Source organism: Vitis riparia, chromosome 19, assembly GCF_004353265.1.
Source record: "Vitis riparia cultivar Riparia Gloire de Montpellier isolate 1030 chromosome 19, EGFV_Vit.rip_1.0, whole genome shotgun sequence".
NCBI lineage: Eukaryota > Viridiplantae > Streptophyta > Magnoliopsida > Vitales > Vitaceae > Vitis > Vitis riparia.
Genome location: NC_048449.1, coordinates 9,982,444 through 10,008,958, shown reverse-complemented (window position 1 = coordinate 10,008,958; position 26,515 = coordinate 9,982,444). Strand labels below are relative to the sequence as shown.

General features: G+C 35.3%; 1 protein-coding gene and 1 pseudogene across 15 annotated transcripts; one reads left to right on the top strand and one right to left on the bottom strand.

Moving 5' to 3' along the window:
• Window positions 1-4,727: 4,727 nt before the first annotated feature.
• Window positions 4,728-7,293, bottom strand: LOC117908169 (annotated as a pseudogene).
• An 11,535-nt stretch (window positions 7,294-18,828) lies between these two features.
• Window positions 18,829-23,825, top strand: LOC117909206. 15 transcript variants are annotated; one of them, XM_034823142.1, is made up of 12 exons: window positions 18,844-19,275; window positions 20,215-20,466; window positions 20,569-20,604; window positions 20,677-20,888; window positions 20,994-21,188; window positions 21,278-21,364; window positions 21,439-21,499; window positions 22,083-22,109; window positions 22,617-22,660; window positions 23,009-23,059; window positions 23,186-23,253; window positions 23,575-23,825. In XM_034823142.1, the coding sequence occupies exons 1-12, from the start codon at window positions 18,984-18,986 to the stop codon at window positions 23,585-23,587; spliced, it is 1,338 nt and encodes a 445-aa protein (XP_034679033.1). In that variant the 5' UTR covers window positions 18,844-18,983; the 3' UTR covers window positions 23,588-23,825. The 15 variants fall into 15 exon arrangements, 14 of the variants coding, with proteins under 14 accessions (XP_034679032.1, XP_034679031.1, XP_034679028.1 ...); XM_034823143.1 differs by having other exon boundaries at window positions 18,851-19,275; window positions 20,686-20,888; XM_034823136.1 differs by having other exon boundaries at window positions 18,835-19,275; window positions 20,215-20,604; window positions 23,009-23,044.
• The last annotated feature ends 2,690 nt before the right edge of the window (window positions 23,826-26,515 follow it).

Sequence of the window (26,515 nt, the reverse complement as noted above, 5' to 3'; positions counted from 1 at the left end):
AGTCGAAGTCAGAGTGTGCCCAATCTGATTCCGGAATTTGTTGGATGGCCGGGAGATCACCCGTTGTCCCTTTTTCATTTATAATATTTAGTGTAGTACCTTTATACTACATCAAAATTTTGGACCGTCTACACGCTAGATATTTTTTCTCATCAACAATTTTTATTTCTGGAAATTTGGCTTCAATCAATTGCTGGGAATTGTTTGGGCATGTGGCATTATTGGGGGTCTGGACTTGGATTTCTCCTCTCTCTCTCCTTAATTATTTTTGAAGTGATGTGAGTACTCTCTCTCTCTCTCTCTCTCTCTCTTTTGGCTCCCAAATATATGGCCTGACTACCAAAATGTATACACAATTCCATCACCTTATGGTTTACCATGTAAATTGCTAGGCATCTAATGAAAATTCACTAATAATTTTGCTAGGAAATAAAATGAATAATTTATTTTTATTTTTATTTTTTAAAATAATCATAAATTTAATAATTTTAATTCTTGTGTTTGGATATATAATACAAGATGTAACAAATGTGACGTCATAGAATTGAAATGAATGTAATTTTCGAGATATTTTTTATTTTTATTCTATTTTTAATAAACATTTTGGTTATTGTAATATAGATTTTAATATTCCAAGTATGTTGCATGCTCATATCAATGAAGGTAATCGCATAGACTTGGGGCATGTTGCCACCATCTTGATGTCGTCTAATTGATATAAATCTATTTTAATCCTTGTTTTAATAAAAATAAAATAAGATTTTAAACAAAAAAAAAATAAGAATTTTTCATAGATGATATCATAAGGTAGTATTTGAATTACAAAATTTTTAATAAAATAAATATTAATATATTTTTATAATTTTATATTTTAAAAGGACTTGTTAAAACCCTTAACATAAGTGAATATTATAAAAATAAAAATTTAAGAAAATTTAAAGACTTATTTGGTAACTATTTCCGAGAATAGTTTTATGTTATTTAAAATAAAAAATCTTAAAAACTCATTTGACAACCAAATATTTCTTTTTTTCTATTTTTAAAAACATAAAACATGATGCTTTTAAATATACGAATACGAATAATGATTAACAATAAAATACTATATATAAAAATTATTTTTAAAAATATTATAAACAAATTAAAAATATTTTAAATTTTTAAACAGATTTTTATTTTACAAAACATGAAAAAACCGTTTTTAAAAACTATTTTTGAAAACAATTGTCAAACAGACCATAACTTACCAAATTAAACATATGATTCGATAAAAATTTTAAATATACAAATATCTAAAAAAATTGGTAAATTTTTAATTTGATATAATTAATTGTTTCAAAAAAAATTTGATAAAGAAAAAAAAATATAAATGAGCTTTAATAATCTTAATTATAGAAACAAAATACAAAGAAAAAAATTTGAAAGAAAATCCAAATAAAATATATTTTATTTAAAATACAAGAGAACTAAAAAAAAATTAATACGTGAGTTAATTAAATTGAATTAGGTTAAGAAGATTTTGTGTAATTTAGATTTAAAAATTATTTACTAGCGTGTAAACTTTTTACCATTAAAAATTAGTTAAATATCCCAAACCCATCCAATGAACGGGAACAGGATGGATGGGTATCGTAAAAAATGTGCTTATTCCCTGCCCTACGCCTCCAAGCTGGTTGACCATCCTTGCCACACCCAGCTCCTTTTAACGTAATCTGATTGTGACAGTGGTAGGGTCTATTACATAAATTTTCATTACAAAAACAAAAAAGACTAAAGCATACGCCAAGTTAATTTCATCATCCTTGTCTAACTACTTTTATGTTCCAATTTGTAATGTACCACTGAATTCTTCCTAGAGAACATGCACATCTTAAAATAAATTATTATAAAGTGTTTTATAATTGAGGTCCTATTTATTAAATTTGACAACACTTGCGGGAGAGAGACTATTTTAGAACTCTTGGCAAACAATACATTGGCCCGATGGTGTAGATATTTTAAAACGTGTCTATTTGATTAAGAGGAACTTATATATATATATATATATATATATATATAGTCCCAATAATTTTTTCATCTATCCAATGTGGGACATTACATTATTAGGTACGGGTCATTACAACAATCTTGTCCAAAGTCTATGTATTTACAAGCAAGCACATGTTTTTTTTTAATACCATAATTTTAAAACCTATTTTTTTAAATATTGTACTTTCAAAAAATATTTTCAAAACTATGGTACCTTGTGCTGGTAAGGAGCTGCATAGATTTGTTTTATTTTTTTTTATTTTTGTAATTCGTTATAAAGTTATGACTTGAAAATATGATCTTAGTAAATGGTTAATTTCATTCACCTTCCTTAAAATTTTAATTAAGTACCACCAAACCCATGAGTTTGAAAATCCATTAAGTACCTCTCTCATTTGGAATTAGAGATAAATTAAAAAAACAAATGAGAAAAAGAAGGAAAGTATTTGATCGAACAGCTTGCACCATTGAAATGAATGGGAAGACCTTATGGTGGCTTTGAAAAAACCTATATTTTATGTTTTTAAGAATAGAAAATTATTTTATAATTATTAAATGTGTTTTTTTGTTTTTTTTTTAATGAAAAATAAAAACTTGTTTTTAAAGATAGTTATCAAATAGGGGCTTAAGCTCTATATAGAATCTAATTGCAATATTCACACTACTTTATTAAGGAACCTAGAGTGGTGTTTGTTTTTTCACTAAATAGAAAAAGATAAAATATTTTACTTTTTTCTATTAAGCTAAAAGTACCTTGTTGATATTAACCAACATAATTAAAGTGAACGTGTTATTAATAAGTTTAGTTTAATTATATTGGTTGGTGTCAATGAATTACTTTTAGCTGAATAGAAAAAGTTAAATATTTTAACATTTTCTACTCAACCAAAAAACAAACACCACCTAGGTTTCAATGAGAACCCCCTCTTATAAGCATAGGATTGCACAAAGACCTTTGGATTGAATGTTTTGCACCATTGGGGTGAATGGAAAGGCCTATGGTGGTTCTAAAAAAACCATAGTTTATGTTTTAAAAAATAGAAAATTATTTTCTAGAAGAAAAACATAAAATTACTTTTAAAAATAGTTGTCAAATAGGGTATTAATCTCTTCAAACAATCCAATTACAACATTCAACTGCTTTTTACACTTTATATATATATAATAATTATAAAAAAATTTAAATTATTAATAGGGAAAAAAGAGTGAGAATACACATGCCATTTATTTCTTCTCTTGTTCTCATATTTGGATAAATTTTATAAAGATATGAATGAAAGAAAAACTGATTTGGACATAAATCAAATTTCACTTATAAGTGAGATTTCAATTTATCACAAATAGTAGTGTTTAGGTTTATTCATCCCACCTTTTCATCCTATAATAAGATTATATTTTTTAGTCTTATCATTTAGTAACAAAAAAAACTCCCAAATTTTATTTTTTCAAATGAAAATAAAAATATATATTTTAAATCATGTGTAAGATGTGGACCCCGTATTTCTGTTTATGAGCTTCCACTCGATGGCAAAGTCACTTTTTATTTGAAAAATGATTTATTTTTTTAGAAAATGACTTGGAGTTGTCACTTATTTTTGTTTTATTTTTAAAGAGTAAACAAAATAAAAAAGAAAACTGTAAGTGTGACTCCTTATTTTGGAAAAGGTGGTCTGTGAAAAACCAAATATGGGCTCAGGAGTCAGGTTACTTATCGGGAAGGTACGGTAAATACCATAACACCTCTCTAAGTCCCTAAAAAAAACGGGTCTCTACTAATAGAATGAAGCGATCATGGCAATTGGCCAATAAATTAAAAGATGCCTAAAAATGATCATGCACATGTGAGAATCAAAACACTCAATAAAGAATGGCCAGAGTGAGAGCGGGTGTGTACCTTGGCAATGAGTCATAATGCGCTATCAAGAAATGGAGTTAGTGCGCAATTAATGAACATAAAATATGGCTCACATGTCACTAAATGGAATATGAAATCATTAATAACACACCTGACACTTTGCTTAAGTTCATGTTTATTTTAAATAAAACTTCTTTGATGTCGGGCCCCTCCACCAAAGCCCAATTTATTTTGCATGAATCAATTCCAATAACTCCATTATCCAGAATTACGAGATTAAATTCACACTTATTTCAAAACATTTTAAAATCATGGAAGTTGTGAAAAATGCATGCTGAAGAAAATGACAGTAAATTTTATTGGAAAACAGATTTTTGGCGCCTAAGAAAAATGCCAAGGATGAAAATTTTGGAGATTTAAAATTATTTAACCACCAGAATTTTGAAGATTATTTACAAAAGAGGGGTTGGGAAATCATTTTCAAAATCAAAGATGATGAAACAGGAGGTGGCACAAGGCCCAAAGGTGGCCATGCATACGGTACACCATGTAGTGAGCATTTTCTTCTGGATCCGTTCTGGAGGAGTATTCCTTCTCTTACTTCTCTTCTCAGTACAACGAGTTCAATTTGAAAAGCTAAGTCAACTTCTGAATTTGTGGCTTTTCAGCATCTTGACCACTTTTAACATTTTGAGGTGGTGGGCAAACAAGTATTGAGTGTATGGCAAAGCCACTGATAGCATCTTCCCCACATCGATCCTGTCATAGTTGCAACCTAACTTGAAGAGAACAGTTCATCTGCGGAGATAGACAAAAGGCAAGCCTCAAAGGGTTGTTAGTTGTTTTATGTCCACCAGTTAGGAACTTTGTCTCCAGATAAGTCCACAATCTTTTCCTCTGTTCTATGGGTTCCTGGCTACTTTGATAAATAGCTAGCTCTCTGAGAAGATCATGCATCATGACATAGGTGTCATTATAGTAGCCATCAACATCACTTTCATATTTCCTTACATCTACAAGACTGAGCAAATTCCGGAAGGAAAGTTCTTTGAGGTCATTAATGGCGAAGACATCGCATGTATAGAGTTTGTACGATTTTGCCCACATATCTATAAGAGTAGTGGCAAGAAATGAGCCTAAGTCCATAAAACACTCCTTCAGTATACCTTTGTTAGCCAAGGCATCGATGCTACCTTGGAGACAAAGAAGTAGATCGTTATTGGAATTGAAAATGGATCGGTCATTTGACCATGTCAGCAATCTACTTTCCCATGCTTTTGCAGGCTGGCCACATAGTGATCTACCAACAACTCTGAGGGCCAGAGGAAATCCCTTGCAGCTTTTCACAATCCTTTCCACAAGGTCTTCATCAGGCAAATAAGACCTCCTATCTTGCTGGAATGTTGAGCTACGAAAAAGAGTCATAGCATCTTTATCCTTCAACAATGGCAAATTATAGATATAACCAAATCTTGGAAATTCATATCTTGATGTAACCAGAATCTCGTGATTTGGTATTTCAAACACAAAATTGTTAAGAAGGGATTTTGATCCGCTCCAAACATCATCTAGAACCAAAAGTATAGGAGTCGGTACTAATTACTTCAGTAGTTGTTCCAATTGGTTGACTGCATCTTCATCATTTTAAAAAATTAGGACCCCATGGCCACTATGTTAAAATAAACTTTGTACAATGACATTCAGGTTGAACACTTTTGATATGGTAACATAGAAGATGTTGTTCTTGAAATTTTCTTTAACTTGATGATCATGACAAAGCATTTTAGCCAAGATGGTTTTCCTACATCTTCCGAAAGCTGAAAGCACAATCACCGATGCACCATCCCTAAGCAGTCGCATCTTCAACTCTTGTAGGGGTATATTCAGTCCAACTGTAAAGGAAGAGGATCAGGAGCCTATCATGGACCCAATTTCAAATGGTATGGAACTCTCTAACCCAACTTAATCTCCTTGATATTCCTGAATCCCTGCACTGCCATGTCTACCTCCATTATTTAAGGGTGGCATCTGGAACCTCACCCATAGACCATTCTGAACATATCCATAAATTATTCCCATTCCAAGTCACCAAGTCAATTTTATGCATCAGATCTAAAAAAAAACTTCGTGTGTTAAACAAATGCTCACAAATTCAAGTTATTCTTTGCTTAAGAATGCCCTGATGCATTCCTCTCTCATTACGGAAGCCTCGGCATCTACAAATCACATGTCTCACGGAGAATTATGACTTATGAATCTGTACATGTCAACATTATTGTGTTAGAATCTCGTCGATTCGAGCATCATGTCCACCATGAAACCCTTTTTTTTTTTTTAGACAACCAAAAATAACCAATACACATCCGAATGTCCTTGATCTAGCTGAAGTTTCTTAACTATTATCTTCATTCCAATGTGCATGCACACAAGGCCGACACGACTGAACTTGGCAGAGAACCCATGCCAAAATAAAATAAATAAAAGAAAAAAAACCTCACTAACACCTTTCATTATGTTCAATCCAATCCTCTCAACAGTGCCACCATACATGAATTGATACGTGCAAGATAGAGTGTACGTGACGCGGCCAATTCTATATTTCACTTGAGGGTTCCCCAGACCGTGTTCCACCATTCTCAGTATATGGATCCATGCCAAGTGTTCGAGTCTAATCATAGTGGATGAAATCAGTCTGCCTACCAACCAATTCAGATTCAAACGAGTCGACATCTTGGTGGTCAACACTATACCCATAATGGGTGGTGGACCTAAACAGATTTTCCCCCGTAACCCCTGAGGGCTTCACTAGGTAGCGTGCCTGTGGCATTGACATTGGAGCTCATTACAACCAGTTTCCCACACATGTCGAGTAAGTTCTAGAACTGTAAGAGCATAGTACTACTAGGACCCACGGGATGTGAAAGGTACAAACCCAACCATAACAAATGTGGCCTTAGGAAATGAATGAGGTTGGCTGCCAGCTTGCAAAAACCCAAATTCAGTTGGCCAGGATAGCTAAGGCTGCATGTGGCTCCATGCATTGTGGTAGAAATTGGATAGTTCAAGTCACCAAAATTGGGCGTGGTGAACATGAGTGTACGGAAGCAAATACCGTTGAGCTTCGTCGTCCAGAAACATTCATTCACTTGCATTTTTAGGAAGTTGGTGAACAGATAATGTGGCGTTGTAAAACTCAACCACTGTATTCGAAAACCTTCGGAGATGGAAGCATGAAGAATGATAACATATCTACCAATAAGAATGTCATCATGAACAATATTCTTATCCGTTTTAGCAACTTCAATGACAGGAATATCATCATTATTCTTTGTTCGCTTTTGGGGCTGATGGAAGACTTTAGACACCACATGTTCATCTTCTTTTTCAGTGCCAAGAAGATATTGATGCATTACTCAATGAGACTTATCTGACTTCGGGCCCTTTCTTAAACCATGATCTTCTTATGACCCTTTTGAAACCCAGTCTCAATCACAAGCTTGGTCTTGCCTGTCTTATGCCAGTGAACGTGCTCCTTGGTAGGTATGCATGTGAACTGCATGAATGAGAGTGTAAGAGGAGAAAATAGTGAAGAAAATTGATTAAGTAGTGGAATGAAGGGAAATATGGTGAAATGAAATGAGTGTATATGCATGTAGTGGATACGGGAAGTATGAAGGATGGGTAGTGAGACAAGTTCGGTGGGTATGAGAATATGGGTAAGCCGGGTAGGGGTATGGATAAAAATGATGATGGATATAAGTGGTCTTGGATAGGGTTATGGGTAATGTGAGGAATGGGTTTAATAGGTAAGCTTAATGGATGGGTTTCATGGATAGGCAATATGGAAGAAGTAAAGATGGCCATGCACATGGGACTTCCTGTTTGTGGGAAATAATAGAGGCAAAATGAAGATGGGTTAGATGGCATGGTTGGGAAAATGATGATGAACAACAAGTGTGTTGTGGTGAAGGTGCTATGATGACCAGGTTCGGTTAGTATTCCCTTCATTAAGCGCTTAGCCATACTCTGAACCATTGAGAACCAAAGAACAATCAAGGCCTTGGATTGACTCACAGCATCATATATGATAAGTGAGTTGGCATAAAGGGACTCATAAGATTGGCCCTGTTTGTTGATAGTGGAGTCAAAACCCGATAATTGCTTCCAAAAAATGCTCAACCATTGTTTTTCCAATCCCATATCGAATTCTTCTTCTCCAAAGCCTCTCAAATAACCTTAACAAGCCTGTTAGCCCAAGGGTTCTCCTAATCGGGTTTTGATGATAACAAACCATGGTTAATGACTAATTGGTTTAATGGTTAAGAATCTCAGGCATAAACTCGAAAATTCATCAAATGACCAAATGGATACAAGATCGAGACGTTTGGAAGACTTGTGATCATAGGAAACTAATGTAAGATGAATGCATGAGTGCACTTAGGATTTTCATGTCATTTCATGCAACTTAGAAAATTTGATTTATTCTTTAAAACTTCGATTTCATTAAAACTCGAGTTTTAAAAAATGTACCTTAGGCAAAATGTTTTCAAATTGACATAATAATTCATCTAAAAACCTTGCCTAAGTGTTAGAAAAGAAAGGAATTGAAAAAGATAGGTTTTCGGGGCCAAAAGGCTCAACCGGTTGAGGCTATGACTAACTGGCTCAACCGGTTGGGGAACCGGTCAACCGGTTGCCCTTGTTCGGTCGAGGAAGTAGTCGAGGGATGCACAAAATTTTCTCTCTCTCCCAATAGCCTTCTCTTCTCAGTCGAGGTTCGGTTGAGGACCAGTCGAGGCAATGGTAACCTGTCAAGCATTAAATGCTCCAACTGCTAGTGAACCGGTCGACCCCTAGCTCGACCAGTCGAGGTTACCTTTTGCTATTTTTGGCTCCCAAGCTTAGAAATCTATAAATTGAGAGCCCTACTTCATTTATTGACAAGAGAACACTTGCAATCAATTGTCTACCTACCTGTTCTTGACCAAAAAACTCTCATTTCTTTCTTAGTGCATTAAATCATCACTTGCATATCCTTTAGTGCACTCTTGTGTGTCATCCTAGCTTTGTCTTGTATTTGAACTATCCTTAAGCTAGGTTGAGGGATTCTTTCTTGTAAAATCTGAGTGTTAAAGCTTTCAAGATGTTTGAATCTTGAAGAGATTGTGTAAGAGCCCATTGGAGCCGGAATCCAAGTGTAAGAAGATTAGAAGCTTGGTTGAAGCTTCAAGTTAGTGGGACCCTCACTCGGTTAAGAGATTGAGGAGAGTGGACGTAGGGAAGGAAGTGTCGAACCACTATAAAACCCGAGTTTGAATTCTCTAACTCTATCTCTTTATTTTGTTTATATTGTGCTTGAACTTGTTGTGATTGAAAAGAATTTAAAAAACCCAATTCACCCCTCCCCCCTTCATTTTAGGTATTTTTCTTAATTAAGCATAGTCTTTATTTTCTCAAAGCCGATCCTCATTGCTGCTACCATTTAGTTTCTTTCCATCTTCTAACTCAGCTAGGTTCTTCATTCTATCTATATCCTTGGCCTTGAGAGAGAGTACAACATGTAATCCTTCATTTTTTTCCATCTATTTCAATGACTGATTTATTCTTTATGAGTAAGCACTGATCAGTCATATTTTCATGAGGCAATCCTCCATTCAGCAAGTTCTTTTTAGGTGCACGAATTCTCTGAGTACATCTATTTCGGTACAGCTCAGGCTCTTTGCTTCTCACGATGATAGGTGCCAAATCAAAATTTCCAGCATAATAAACTTAACGGAAGCTCCATCTGAAACTATCCAAGGGATCGACAATGGACCAGAGACAAGTCAACCAACAGCCAAAACAACAGCCAACATAACTCACGTATACATCTCGTCTACTGGGGTCACAGATATGGAGTAATAAACCCACACACACCCATCTCTCCTCAAGCTCGTATCATAACATACACAACTAATCATTCGGAACAAATCCAAAGATGTGAACCATGAAAAGAGATATGGATTGAGGTGCTGGAAGTAAAGAGGTGGGAAAAACAGGATACAACGTACTCAGAATAGAGCAAATAGAGTGAACAAAGCATTAAATGGGATCCCCTTTCATATTGAGATCCAGGGGTTCTTCAACCAGTGGTGCAGCAGGGGAGTTCAAAAAAAATATCAAAATGGGGTCATTAACAAACTCCTACTATCGGAGTGAGCCATATTCAGATATATATAAAAAAAAGACATAAGAGAAGAGTAATACAACATCACACCCATACCCAAACAATCGTTCAATGCCCAGAAAATCAGAGACAACCAAAGAAAATGGAAGATAAAGAAAACAGAGTAATGAGTGAAAATAATCCAAAAAACTATATCAAACGTATCTTGCCCCTTCTCCCGCTTGCTCTCCAAGAAAACCTCTCTAAAATCTCACCTTGTTTCCTACACCCTCATTTTTCTGGTAAACTTTATCTCCAAGAAAAACTTCTCCCTCTAGCAGCTTGTTCTCCAAGAAAACCTCTCCAAAATCTCACATCGTTTCCTATACCCTCATTTTTTTGGTAAACTTTCTCTCCAAGAAAAACCTCACAATCTCACCTCCATGTCTTACTCCCTCTCCTGCTTGCTTTCCAAGAAAACCTCTCCAAAATCTCACCCCGTTTCCTACACCCTCATTTTTCCGATAAACTTTCTCTCCAAGAAAAACCTCACCTTCTAGTAGCTTGCTCTCCTAGCTAAAGAACCATCTCACCCCCCTAAAAAATATATCACCCTCAACAATAGAATACGCTCCTCCGTAACGGCTTGCAGCTTTTCTTAGAATATTCCTTGACATGTGTCAACCTCCCATTGCCTCTCCTAAGCACTATTGTGATTCCCTAGTAGCCATCCATGAGTCGACAAGTGGCTCCTTGAGAGCCCTCCACCTGGTAAGAACGAGTTGCAGAAAACACACCCCAAAAAATGGGGGTCTACAAAAGGGCATTATTGTCAATTTATTTTTTTTTCATTCTCATTCCTATTATTGCAAAACATTAAAATGAAAATAAAATATTTATTTCAATTATCTATTCCCATGTACCAAACACCACTTTCATGTATATAAAATAAATTTTAAAAAAAATTTAAATTGTAAAAAATTGGAAAATATAGAAAAAAAATAAAATAAAAACTAAAAAATAATAATAATTAATTAATATAAAAGGAAAAATGACTAGGAAAAAGAAAAGAAAAGAAATGAAGATTAAGGTGTTGGTTTTTTTAAAGATTTGTTGAAAATAAATTACTTTTAGATTTTAGATAATTTGTTTTTTCACATTTTGTTGATATATTACTTATTTCTTAAATTTTTATTCAACATGATAAAATATTTAGTTTTTTTTTAATGCTAAAAGTGAATCACTGTTAGTAAAGAAAACATGTTTATTTTTATAATTAAGTAAAAAAAAAACCATCTTAACTTTTGAAGACACAATTTTACAATAATGACAATAAGGTGATGTTTGTTTTTCTTTTTAAATTCTAAATAGAATTTATATTCAATAGTATTTAATAGTTTTAAGTATTAATAATTTTTTGTTTGTTAATATTTTATAATTAATAGTACTTATTGTTAATATTTTTGTAAATAAAAGGGTAAAATTTTAATTTTTCTATTTAATAAAAAATTTATATCAAATCATAAAAAAAAATAGAAAAACAAATAATATAACATCTGAAAGTAAATTATGATAGAATGAATGTGGACCGACAATATATTAAACATTGTCCAGGATTAAGCTATCTTTTAACATGCAATTTCTGATTTAATCTTGAGTATGGGCCACCTAATGTGTAGAGCCCAATGTCATCATGGGCTTTAGATGATGGGCCTAAGGCTCGTGAGGCCCAATAACCAATGGGTATGGTCCCTAAGGCAGGAGGGTATAAAAGGCTTAGGCTTGTGTCTTTTGAGAAAATTACATCATTTTGAAAGAATAGAACCGCTCTCTCTCCCGCTCCCATTGCCTGAGAGAATCCAGAAAAATGTGGTGCCCTCCATCAGCCTTAGAAGATCCGTACCGTCTTCAAATTCACACATGGATTCAGGTTGGTACAATTTTAATAGTAATTATGGCACAATTTCTTCATGTGATTCAACATACGATCCTGTATGATCATTATATATGAAATCTCACAATTGGTATTAGAGCCTTTGTTGGATCAATGAGAAATAGCATGTTAGGGCAATAATAATTGTACTGCGTTGAATTCAGACGCGATACCAGCGTCATTTGCAGCACCATCGGAAGTGTGGTTCAAGCGCCAATGGAGGCGCAGTTCAGGGCGTGCTTGAGGCACCACTCCGGCGCCGTTTAAGGCCCCACTCCAGCGCAAGGCACCGTTAAGGCACGTTTCAGGGCGCCATTCCAGCGCCTTTGACGGTGTCACTAGTGCGCGCGGCTGAGGAGGCAGGCGTTGCCGGCCTGTGCGTACGGCCTGGGGTGCAGCCTGTGCGCGCACCTATGCGCTCGGTTCAGCGCCTGCAGCGCCATTGAGGCGCGGTTCAGGCAGTGCCTTCAGTGCCATTGACGCCGTTCAGGGCGCTACTCCGGCGTTAGGAATGACGCCGTTAAGGCACTGTCACAGGCGCCTCTCAGGCGTCATTTGGAGGCGCACTTCAAGCGCCATCTCCGTGCGCCGTTAGGGTGCGTTTCTAAGTGTCGTTACGGCGCCACTACAGTGTCGTTACGACGCTTCAATCCGCGCCATTGGAGGCGCTTCAGACAGCGCGCTTCAAGTGCGACTGGTGTGCGCTTTAGGTGCAACCTCCGACGCCGTTCCGGGGGAGTGTTTCGGGGTGCCACTGTAGTTTAAGGCAACATGATGTTACAGGCTGCCAATGCCATGAATGGCGTTTTTGATATTTAAAAAAAAAAAAAGGATGGAAAAATGAGTAAGGCCACCCCCATGGGGCTCAAACCCAAAACCACAAGGTTTTCAACCTTGTGCTTGACCAATTAGGCTATGAGACTCTTCTGTTTATTTATGAATTTTATACTATAATAAATTTATGGTTTTGATGAATTTTTGTATTTTCTTTTTTTTTTAGAATTTATTATTTCTTGTTACGTTTATGTTTAACGTTTCAAAATGAATAGGTTATCTATATATTTGTTGCCAAAGTGACTTATATTATATAATTTTATTCATTTTGAAGTATGAAACATGTTATTATTATTATTTAAAATAATCGGCCCAAAGGAAGATTATTTTAATAGATAAAGTAGTTATAAATATGTGACATATAATGTTTATCTTGCATTGATATGTTAGTTCAAAGACAAACATATAATGTTTGATTTTATTGTCAATATTTATGAATTAATTTTGTATAAGGATACCAATTACAAGTTAATATTTTTGTCCAAAGACTGAATATTAATGTTTGTGCTAGGTATCTTGCATGATGTTTATTTATTCATGTGTGTATGATGCTTATGTGACTGATTGTGAGCTTTATTATTATGAATTCAACATCTTCTATATCTGCAAATGTGAATAACATTCCTGTGCTTAATGGCACAAACTTCAAGAAATGGAAAGAACACGTTATAATTGTGCTCGGGTGCATGGATTTAGACTTTGCATTAAGGGAGGATCGCCCTTCAGATCTTACTAGTGCCAGCACTGCTGAGCAAAGGTCTACTATGGAAAAATGGGAGCGATCCAATCGCATGAGTCTAATGATTATGAAGCACTCAATTCTAGAAGCAATAAGGGGTGCAATACCTGAGGAAACCCAAGCCAAGGCATTCTTGGACCAGATAGCAAACCGATTCGCTGCAAACGAAAAGGTTGAGACAAGCACTATTCTTAGTAAGCTTGTCTCTATGCGGTATAAAGGGAAAGAGAATATTAGGGAGTACATTATGGAAATGTCTAATCTTGTGACGAGACTCAAGGCACTAAAGTTAGAGTTGTCAGAAGACATACTCGTGCACTTGGTCTTGATCTCTCTGCCTACACAATTCAGTCCATTCAAAATCAGTTACAATACACAAAAGGAAAAATGGACTTTGAATGAGCTTATTGCTCAATGTGTGCAATAGGAAGAGAGATTAAAGCAAGAAAAGATAGAAAGTGCTCACTTGGCTTCCACATCTCAGGGATTTGGTACCAACAAGAAAAGAAAGATGGACAATAAAGGAAAACAAACTGCAGTTTCTTGGACATCAAAGCAAAAGGAGCAAAAGAAACAAGATAAGGAGATCACTTGTTTCTTTTGCAAAAAGGCTGGTCATATGAAGAAGACATGTACCAAATACGCTGCTTGGCGTGAAAAGAAAGGTACACTTCTCAACTTTGTTTGTTCAGAAATTAATTTAGCTGTAGTGCCTATTGACACTTGGTGGATAGATACGGGTGCAACTACTCACATAAGTGTCACTATGCAGGGTTGCCTAAGGAGTCGAATGCCAACTAATGGTGAAAGATACATCTATGTGGGAAATGGCAACAAGGCTGCAGTCAAGGCTATTGGTCTTTTCAGATTACAGTTAGACTCTGGATGTACATTGGATTTGGAAGAGACTTTTGTAGTACCGTCGTTTAGACGGAATTTAATTTCTGTTTCATGTTTGGACAAAATTGGATACTGTTGTTCATTTGGAAATGGAATAGTTAGTCTTTATCTAAATTCAAATATTATTGGTACAGGTAGTCTAACAGACAAACTATATAAAATGAACATAAAGGCCACTAATGGAAATGAAACCTTGCATTCAAGTAATTATGGCATTAAGCGAAAATTAATGAATGAGAATTCATCAATGTTATGGCACAAGCGTTTGGGTCATATTTCAAATCAACTAATACAAAGACTTGTGTCAGAAGGAATTCTTGATCCACTTGATTTTTCAGATTTTCAAGTCTGTATAGAGTGCATTAAAGAAAAACAAACAAATATGAGGAAAAAGAATGCCAATAGGTGCAGTGATGTCTTGGAATTGATACATACAGACATTTGTGGTCCATTTCCTACCCCTTCATGGAATGGACAACAATATTTTATCACTTTCATTGACGATTACTCGCGTTATGGCTATCTTTATTTGATTCATGAAAAGTCTCAGTCATTGGATGTGTTCAAGAATTTCAAAGCTGAAGTTGAGAACCAACTAAGCAAGAAAATAAAAGCCGTCAGATCTGACCGTGGAGGTGAATACTATGGTAGATATGACGGATCAGGTGAACAACGTCCAAGGCCATTCGCCAAATATTTGATGGAGTGTGGTATCGTTCTTCAATACACCATGCCAGGGACTCCAAGCCAAAATGGTGTAGCAGAGAGGCGAAACCGTACTCTTAAGGATATGGTAAGAAGTATGATCAGTCATTCCACCTTACCAGAATCACTTTAGGGCGAAGCCATTAAAACTGCAGTTTATATTTTAAATAGAGTACCAAGCAAAGCAGTAGCCAAAACCCCATATGAGTTATGGACTAGCAAGAAACCTAGTATTAGGCACTTGCATGTCTGGGGTTGTCCAGCTGAAGCTAGGCCTTACAAGCCAAATGAAAAGAAATTGGACTCCATAACAGTGAGTTGCTACTTTGTAGAGTATTCTGAAAGGTCGAAAGGTTTTAAATTTTATGATCCCTCAACTAGATCCTTCTTTGAAACGGGCAATGCTAAGTTCATTGAGGATGTTGAGTTAAGTGGGAGAGAACCATTAAGAAAGGTGGTCTTTGAAGAGGAATCTGTTAATATTCTTATTATTACGACTGGACATGGTCATATTATGTTTAATGACACTATTCAGAATGTACAGTCGATAACAGGGATTCAAGACACACCTGAGATTCCTCCTGCTCAAGTTATGGAACCGATTCAAGTTCATCAAGAGGTAACACAACAACCTCAAGAACCTCAAGTACAAGTGCCACTAAGGAGATCCAATAGAGAAAGAGAAGTACAATTTCAGATGATTATGTTGTATATTTCCAAGAACATGAGTTTGACATGGGTCTGGAAGACGATCCAATTTCAGTAAGTCAAGTCAAACAAAGTTCTGATTCTGAAAAGTGAATAGAAGCCATGAAAGATGAGATGAAATCAATGAAAGACAATGGTGTTTGGGACCTAGTAGAGTTGCCTAAAGGTGTAAAACCGATTGGTTGTAAATGGTTTTTTAAAACCAAGCGGGATTTAAAAGACAATATTGTTAGGTATAAGGCACGCCTAGTTGCAAAAGGTTTCACTCAAAAAGAAGGCATTGATTATAAGGAGACCTTTTCACCAGTTTCATCAAAGGACTCCTTTAGAATCATCATGGCACTTGTAGCTCATTATGATTTAGAGCTACATCAAATGGACGTTAAAACTGCGTTTCTTAATGGCAACATTGATGAAAATACATGCTGCAACTGGAGAACTTTGACTCTAATGATTCAAAGCAACTTGTATGCAGATTAAAAAGGTCCATATATGGTTTAAAGCAAACACCCCGACAATGGTATCGAAAGTTTGATCAGGTGATTACTTCATTTGGTTTTAAGGAGAACACCGTTGATCAATGCATATACCTCAAGTTCAGTGGGAGCAAATTTATTATCTTGGTGTTATATGTTGATGATATTCTACTTGCAAGTAGTGATTTGGGACTTTTGCATGAAACCAAGCGATTTCTGTCTAGTAAATTTGACATGAAGGATCTTGGTAATGCATCTTTTGTGCTGGGTATACAGATCCATAGGGATCGTTCAAGAGGTATACTTAGGTTATCACAAAAGGCCTACATTGATAAGGTGTTGAGTAGATTTGGCATGAGCAATTGTGCACTAGGAGACACGCCTGTAGCAAAAGGCGATAAGTTTAGTTTGCACCAATGTCCGAAAAATGAACTTGAGAAGAAAGATATGGAGAGATTTCCTTATGCCTCGGTAGTAGGAAGTCTCATGTATGCACAAGTTTGTACGCGTCCGGATATTGCGTACATTGTTGGAATGTTAGGCAGATATTTAAGTAACCCAGGTATGGATCATTGGAAAAAGGCAAAACGGGTTATGCGGTATTTACAAAGAACTAAAGATTACATGCTCACATACCGTAGATCAAGTCACTTAGAGATCGTGGGATATTCGGACTCCGATTTCGCAGGATGTCTTGACAGTAGGAGATCCACTTCAGGCTACATCTTCATGTTAGCTGGAGGAGCAGTTTCATGGAAAAGTGTTAAACGAACACTTATTACTTCTTCCACTATGGAGGCAGAATTCATAGCCTGCTACGAAGCATCAAACCATGGGATATGGCTGCGGAATTTTGTCACTCAGTTATGAATAGTTGATGGGATTGAGAAACCGTTGAGAATCAACTGTGATAATAAGGCCGCAAAATTATATTATAAGAACTACCGAAGTTCGTCAAAGTCCAAACACATTGACATCAAGTTATTGGTTGTGAAAGAAAGAGTTCAGAGTCTTCAAGTATCGATTGAACACATAAGCACAAACTCCATGATTGCGGATCCGCTCACTAAGGGTTTGCCACCCAAAGTATATCATGAGCACGTCACACATATGGGTGTTGTACACATTGATGATGTGCCAGTATAGTGGGAGTTTGTATTCAAACTTTGTGTTTATTTTCTTGATGTGATATAATGTTGTGTTATCAGTACAGATCTTGATTTTAAAGACTATTGTATTTGAATTCTCTGAATTAAAATGATGACTTTCAAAAGCAGTTTAGCATCAAGTGTTGAAAGTGGAATTTGACTATTTTTAGTCATAAAGTAGGACCAATTGGAAATAGACATATTAAAGTTCACATTCTATATAATTTCCATGCTACACATCCATACTTGATCCATGTTGCTAATTTTGTTAATATTGTGATCATTGATGGGTCTAGTTAAATTATGATTAACGAAAGCCGCTTTGATCCTATGTTAACATAATTAGTAGACCGGATTGTTTAAGGATATTTTGAATAAGATAGCAAAGATGAGCTCAATAAAGTACTATCATGAACATTGTTTATAATATATATGTGGTCCAAGTGGGAGATTGATAGAATGAATGTGAACCGACAATATATTAAACATTGTCCAGGATTAAGCTATCTTTTAACATGCAATTTCTGATTTAATCTTGAGTATGGGCCACCTAATGTGTAGAGCCCAATGCCATCATGGGCTTTAGATGATGGGCCTAAGGCCCGTGAGGCCCAATAACCAATGGGTATGGTCCCTAAGGCAGAGGGTATAAAAGGCTTAGGCTTGTGTCTTTTGAGAAAATTACATCATTTTGAAAGAATAAACCACTCTCTCTCCCGCTCCCATTGCCTGAGAGAATCTAGAAAAAGGTGATGCCCTCCATCAGCCTTAGAAGATCCGTACCGTCTTCAAATTCACACATGCATTCAAGTTGGTACAATTTTAATAGTAATTATGACATAATTTCTTCATGTGATTCAACATACGATCCTGTATGATCATTATATGTGAAATCTCACAATTATTTTAAGTAAAAGAAAAACAAAAACAACAAAATAAATACGCTCGATGTTTAACACACAATTTAAGTATAATAGTCTCTAGACTCTCTACTTTTAGAAATCATATAGTTTTAAAATTATGGTCAACTTTATTTTTTTATTAAATATAAAAAGTTAAAATGTTTAATTAAAAATAATTTATTAATATTAATCACGGTCACAAAGTCACAAAAGTCAAATTCTTATCTATGAATTCAGGTTAACGGGTATTAATAAGTTTTTTTAACTGATCAGTTAAAAATCCCCGTAAGATTTTTAAAATTTTTACCGTAAATTTATCAAAAATCCCTGCATCCACGACACAGTTCTCCTAGGGAACCGGCTAGCCCTGGCCTCGCCACTCGTGCCTATCAGACGACAGGCCAAGCCTCCAGCATCACCGCCCACGTCACCGGGCTTGGACACACCCCAACGGACGTGACACCCAACTCAAAATTCTATCCATCAACGTTTTACACCATCATTTCACGTCCGCCTCACTCCTCCCCTCACACCACCCTAATCTCCCAAATGCTCCGCTGCTGTTTGGGTGGGAATCTCCTACGTCAATGACATCCTGCTGACATCGAAAATGGAGCAAACTGAATCCGACATCAAGAGAGTTCTTCAAGACTATCAGAAGATCGGCTCCGGCGCTCGCTGCGAGGAGGCGAGGATCGAAGTCTTGAACCGCGAGATTAAGGTGTTGGAGGATCGGGTTCGGGGCTCCGGTTCGGTGGAGTGGGAGCGCCACAGAATGCGGAATCTTCTCGACTATCAGTCTACTCTCATCGCTAGAGCTGCATCTCGAACCGAGCTTCTTGCTGCTCTTCATGAGGACCTTTTGCTTTTGTTTATTCGGAGAAAACAGCTTCGCGGCTTTGGTATGGGTCTTTCAAAGTCTGTTTGGTTGTTGAAAAACATTGTCAACAGTGAAGAAAAGAAAAGGAATGGAAAGGCAGTTTATTTTCTAAATATTATGTCTTGGGTTAGAAAGAGTGAACAATTCAAGCATTCAACTGAACTAAGCCAAGATAGCTGTATTAGGGTCGGTTTTGGGTTTTTGTTTCTCGTATTTCAAACAACGATAAACTTTAGATTCAAAATTCTTTTTTTGGGTATGATTCTCAGCAGCCAAACGGAGCAGTCTTGAATTGCGGAGTTTATTTTTTATGTTTCGCGTTTATACTCTTATGCTTTGTTGCATGGCCTCATAGCTTCTCCTACAGCTTGTGCCTGTCAATACTTATTGCTTAATGAAAATTTGTTATGGTGTCATAATGCCGTCCTGTATGTATATATCAATTGTGCTTTTCAGGATGCCGAAACGATAAAGGTTTCAATGCTGTTTTCCAGTTGACATTTAGTTAAACATTCCTTGTACGGTTGTACCTTAGTGATGAAATTGTAAGCTAATATCAGCCAATGATGTTATAAATTGTCAACATAAATGATGCGCTTGCTAATGTCCATGGGGTGTGGTCACTTGTGGTTTCAGAGGTTGGCATGTAGGACCATTATGGCAATAAGTCTCTTGGCACCTCTGCCATGTACTAAGTTTATGCAGGTATATGCTTGATCAAGGTCTTGACTTGTCTTACCTGGTCTACATGGTGTTCATGCTAACATATATGTCACAAAAATTACCCAGCCTTTGCTTTGGACAGCGCTCCTTGAGATTTTAGAAGTTCATATCATTTGCAATTTTTCAGAGATGATGTATATTGTTTGACATTTACGTAAATGTCTCAGATTTATTTTCAATTAGTGTGGAGGTGCATTACCTATATTGTTCAATGTGAGCTTAATGGGATTATCTACAGATGGTGCTGAGGGTTCTGGTGTTGATGCAGTGCCAAATGTTTCACTCAGCTCTGCATTATCAGGTGGTGATGATGAAAATCAAAGATTTGCAAAAAATTGCTCCGAATTGAGATCAATGCACATTATGAGAATGAGTCATCATGAGGACTTGGAGGAAGAAACAACTGCAGATCAACAACCCATACCTTTAGGTGTAAAGTTGCTTCAAATAAATATGAATGAAGATGCATCCTTGACCAGCGAAGATGGATGTGAGTATGGGGATCTCCAGTATAAGAATAATATTTTAGATAACATTGCCATGAGTATCTTGGATCCAAATGCTAACATTGATAACATTTTCAAAGAAGCAGTGGAGAATTCTAATATCCTGTGTGTAGAATCTGAAGGTAACTAGTTTATACTTTGTAGAAACTCTTATTTTGTTTACTGAATGACAACTTTGACCTATACTGTTAAAGATTATGCAGGTTCCAAGAAAGCGCATAGGAAATCATCTCGTGCAAAACGTTTGTTCGTGGATTTTGATGAAACTGGGAATCCAACCGGTCCGAGTGCTGGAGTATTTAAAAGATCTATTAATTCATATGTATGCCAACTTTTGCCTATAAGATTTAAGCAGATAGGGGAGATTCCAGTGGAAGACTACAAATCTGTTGTTAATGCACTAACAGTAGGTACTTTAGGTTTTATTCAAGTAAACCTTGTTTCTCCTTGCAGTTGTTAATCATCATGTGTTGCTTGATATTCTTCAAGGCCCAAACTTAATTTGTTACAGGAAAGATATAGTTTTGATTTGGATATGAGCTACACAAGGAAAAAGATTTCATCTTGCTATAGGCAACACAAGTATAAATTGCTAATTCAGGTCAAGAAAGATCTTGAAAGAGGCATTGAACCACAAAAACCATCCTATGTGGATGAAGAAGATTGGAATGCTTTTGTGGCTAAAACAAAAGATGAAGAATTTGATGTAAGTCACTTTCTAAATTAGTTAAACTCAATTATTGTTGGAGGTCCAATGGTTATCCTTTAGCTTAAAATGGTCAATTTTCATTACAGAGGATTAGCAAGAAGAATAAAGCAAGCAGAAGTCAGCAGAGTGCCCTTAACAGGAAAGATGTGCAATCTACTGCTCATAAAAGAAAGGTTGTAAGAATGCCAGATTTCTTCTTTTAAAATGATTGGAGATTTAAGTGTGAAAGTAAGACATTTGGTTACAGAAAGGTGACCAAGGACCGGAGGGCATTTCTATCTGGTCGAAGTTGCACAAGACCAAACAAGGTAAATCCTGGAGGCCTTATCTTCAATTTCAAAAAGTTGATTAAATGTATGATTGCCAACTTTGTTCAGGCATTTACTTGTAATTTTTTTTTACCAGTGCTTCTGATCATTTTAAGAAGGGATGCTTATTTAATGGCTGCTGGTTTTAAACATTCATTTTGACAGTTTTGTCTAACTTAATTTGCATTTCCCTTTTTGACTGGTATAGAACTTTATTTGCATATGGTTAAATGAATTTTTTATATTGCTTCATATAGAACTTCTTAAACCTTTTTGGGATGCTTGTTAGGTTGTTGGCAATGTGAATCACAGTAAAACAGTGTTATATTAATACTATCTATATTTAATTTATTCACATTCCGCTATCTAAGTTGGTTTTACATACTCTAAAAGAAATATTGGCTTACTTGACCCTATAGCCAGATATGATTTCAAAGGGGTAAGCCTTCAAAGCATAATATTGCATAGTAGCTGAATTTATATTTATTTATTTGTTCCACTTATGGTTGCATTAATCTTTTTTTTTTTTTTTTTCTAAAACCAAAAGAACAAAAACTGAATTACTGAAAGCTGTTCTTATTAGGGATGGCAAAATGGGCAGCTTGGTCAGGTAATCTATTCATCTGTGTTGAGATAAGTGATTATTTTCTGGAAGCGGATGCAGTTGGTGTTTTTAACAGGTTTCACAGGTCTTGCTTCATATCGGAACATTCTTTGATATATATTACATGCAAGATATGCTAAACATACTGTTTTTCGCAAGCATGTATTTTGTGTTGGAAAAGCCTTCAAAATTTGGCTCAAGTTGCAAGGGATTGAGTGGGGATGTGGGAGGTTTTGGTTCAATTTTCTCTGGGGAGCAAGAAAAGCTCTTACCTATTAAAAATTATAATTTTTTTGTATTGGAAAATCTAGTGGCTTTAGTTGCTGTCATGCTGTAATGATGGAGCATAATGATAAATATTTTGTTTTGTCAAAATTTTTAATATATTTTTAAATTATTATGGTTTTAGCTGGTTTCTTACAGAATGTTGACAGTTGGAAAATAAAAATAAAAATGACAACTGTCCTTCATGCTTGCCTACAAAATTTAAAAAATTTATTTAATTTTGACTAGGGTATCCAGGGAAGCTGTTGGCCATAGTTGAAGATAGCCAAAATGTAAGAAATCTTTTGGCCTATTCTCTGGTTAAATTGATTTTGTTACTGGTTCTTTGGTCTCTTAAATACTCTCTCAAACCATTTTCACATTTGCGTCTTTTCTTATGGCTATTAACTATATACTGAAATTCACAGAAACTATATCAACTTAAGCAAGATGGTTTCTTGATTTTGAACCTCTTTTTCTCACTTAAGTTAAATTATCATTGAGATTTTCCTACAAAGGACCACAATACATGACTCTATGGACACTATGGTTCTTCCTATCAATGATGCTGTTAGCAGATATGTTTAAACTGACTAATCCATTCTTGTTTATCAGACATAAAATTTTGATTATTTTTCCAGGTTATGGACACTATGGTTCTTCCCATCAATGAAGAGGTGGTTCAAGAACAGGTTCATTATATAGTTGTAGTATTTACATTTTCCCAGTTATTATATTCATTATTATATAATATAATTATCCTTGCATTGTATTTTGTCACAAGCACTTGATGATCACAGTCCTCATTTGTGAATTAGGACCTTGAGTCTGAACTCCCCTTGAAGGATTATCCACAACTTGATACTCCAAGTCAATATGATTACTGGTAAGCTTCTCGAGTGCCCTTCTCATAGTTGTTTTTATTTGTCATTATTAATTATATCGTAGATTTATGCTAGACCTTTTTTCCTCTGGAGTTTTCATACATAGCCATTACATTTTGTGATTTTTTTTTTCTGATCCTACCATTTAGCAATACACCATAATTCTGTGTCCTGGGATAGAGTCAGTCATTTAGCAATATATAACCTTTGAAAGACCGGGTGGTTCCATACACAATAGAATTGCCCTCCATTTTCTGAATTTCATAAACTTTTAGTCTGCATCGACTTGATTTACTTGCTGACCTGTCTTTACCTGGCTACAGGAATGCAACTTAAACATCTCGCATTCAGTTCATTGCTCAATCAGAGGTTTGATCCTGGCTACTGTTGTGTTGTAATGTCCTCCCACTCCCTTAGCCATGACTTCCATGGGCTCCAGTGCTGTTGTAATACTTCCTTCTTTTTACCCCATTTCTAGAATGAGTGTACCATGCCTGTATATTAGTGTGTTGCAAGTTGCAAGATTATGATGATCATGATAGAAGTATAAAAACATGTTTTCCAATTTTAAAAATGATATCATCTTACAAACCAAGTATACAAAATATTAATAATTGTGATAATTGTGACATAATTTCATTTAGTGGACTTAAAATGATGATGCTATGTTAGACGATGGGGAGAAGTAGAGCTTGAAATTAGAGGTAATGAATCTTTCAGATGAAGCAGCAACAGTGAGATTGTACTTCACAGCACACAGCAGATGTGGCATGCTTTTGTTTATAGTTTGTGAAAGTAATGGATGGTCAAGTGATTGTGAGTGTGCTAGTGCATGCGATGGTTGTAAAGATAATGGTTAAATGATTGTCATAATTGATGCAAGGAATGGATATTTGTAGCATGTGAAAATAGAAAAATTATTTTCAAAAACAGCATAAGTTTCTTTTTTATTTAAACAATTTTGTTTTATTTTTGGTTCTTTAAAAATTGTTTTTTGAAAACAATATTCTTATAAAGATTTAGAGAATCAAGAGAGTAATTCTTGAACTAAAAATGCTTCCCTCGAAACCATTTTTAGGTTGTAACATGCTAGGATGAAAATATGGCGAAAGTTTTGGGTATTGGCCAACCTTGATATGAAAAAGGGGAGTGAACCTTGATGGGTAGCTTAATTGGTCCGACCTTGGGTTGCTCTCCAATGGTAACTAGTTCGAGTCCTCTTAGGGTACTGAAGGTTTACCTGGTTGTTAACTTCAGGATCTCGTGGGATTAGTTGAGGTGCGCATAAGTTGGTCTAAACAATCACGATTATCAAAAAAAGAAAAAAAGAAAGGAGAGTGGAAATTTTGTTACATTTCTCTTGTTTGCATGTGCACACAACAAATGTGAAGTGATATTTTAAAATTTTTAAAATCCATGAAAAGTGTTATATTAATAAAATCTCTATGTAAATCCACACCACACACACACACACAACACACACACATATATATATATATATATATTATATACCTTATATTTTAATATAACAATTAAATATTAAAAAAAAATTATAAATAGAATTATAAAAAATGTTAAATTAAAAAATAATTATACATACATCTATTCAAATTTTATACATTATTATTGATAAATTATATCATGCTCATACATACATATCTATATCTATAATATATATGTAGACAAAAAAATTATTGGATTAAATTACACTAATTTGGTCTTCAAAATGAATAAATTAAAAAAAAAATCCTCTTATGGATAAATTTTACTAATATCCAACTATAAAAAGGATAATAATAATAAGAAGAAATTTATTATTATTATTATTATTATCTTGTTAGTAAAACCTCTCGGAGAAGAAAATTTGCTAAAATTAAGGAACTAAATCCCTTGAATTAAGCAATTAAAATTTAGAAATTTGAAATTCAAATTCTTTATCTTCAACAAATAGAGGTGTCTTCTATCAAGAAGGAGAAGAAATTCAGAAATCAGAAAAATCCCAGTAGGAAAATCTTAAGGAGAAAATCCAAAAGCGACTTCGTACGGGAAAAGAGACTTCACAACAAAAGAAAAAGCTTCATCAAATTTCCCTACAAATTCAGTAAAGTGCAAAATAACTACTACACGTGTTCTTCGCCATTCAACGAGTTTATTAGGGAATAAGCCACTTGTGACCCTCGATTGATCTTCGAAATCAAGAAACATCATCGTCATCTTCCAAAGTGTGATCAAGGCAAAAAACCAGAGGGAAAATATTATTTTGGAAGGAATATTATTTTTGAGATTTTACCCACAATATTTTTAATTTCAATAAATATTTTGTTCGTATTATTTTCCTATTTGTTTTGCTAATTTTGTAGGACTAAATTTACGAAATTTGTGTGTACAAATTTCTGGCACACCCGATGGGGCATCTCTACCTCTCATCTCTTTTGTTAGAAGATTGATCTCTACTACATCGATGACACCCAAAAGAACTCAAGTTGTGCATGTCAACAAGGGCGATGCCAAGATCATCATTGCATAATCGAAACATGATGCCACTATGGGCTCCATGACTCGTAGCAAAGCAAAATCAACATCTTCATTCTCAATAAAACAAACAAGTGAGTTTGCTTGTATGCTAAAATTAGTAAGAACACGTGATGAGCACCAACCACTCATCACCTTGGTCTCTCTAAAGGCAAAGAGCCATAGTCCTTGTAGTAGGGGAAAACTCCCTTCAACACTATAGAACTTTGGGGATAAATCCCCTTGTTTTGTTACCGATGCCAACTCTAGCATCGGCTCATGCTCCGGATTGTCAACTGGAATGTCAAATGAGGAAAACTACTTCAATTGTTTCGACTTTTTTACTTCTCCCTTCTTAATGACTATGCCGGTAATGGAAACCGACACTACATCTGTAGAAGAACAATTAGCAGAGATGGCTCACGCCATCGCCAAACTCACCAAGACGGTTGAGGAAAAGGATGTGCAAATAGTCTCCCTCATAAACAAGGTTGAGACACAAGTACAAAATACAAGTGAGTCAAGTCGAGGACTCAACCACCTTTTGATTGTTGCATTTCCTCTCAATGATGCACCACATACATATAGGACAATGCAAGTTGACAGACAAATGGAGGAATTTGCCTTAATGGCGTCATTATCTGTCCAATAACTTCAGGACATGATAACTAATATCATTAGAGTACAGTACGGTGGACCCTCACTGAGTACGCTCATGTACTCTAAACCTTACACTAAGATGATTGATAACCT

Excerpts from the sequence above, each read along its gene's own strand:
- LOC117909206 (XM_034823134.1), top strand. The coding sequence starts at position 18,984 with ATGGAGCAAACTGAATCCGACATCAAGAGAGTTCTTCAAGACTATCAG. Across the intron at positions 21,189-21,277 it reads CAAAAGATGAAGAATTTGAT|AGGATTAGCAAGAAGAATAA; the intron begins GTAAGTCACTTT and ends TTTTCATTACAG. Across the intron at positions 23,060-23,185 it reads AAGAGGTGGTTCAAGAACAG|GACCTTGAGTCTGAACTCCC; the intron begins GTTCATTATATA and ends TTTGTGAATTAG.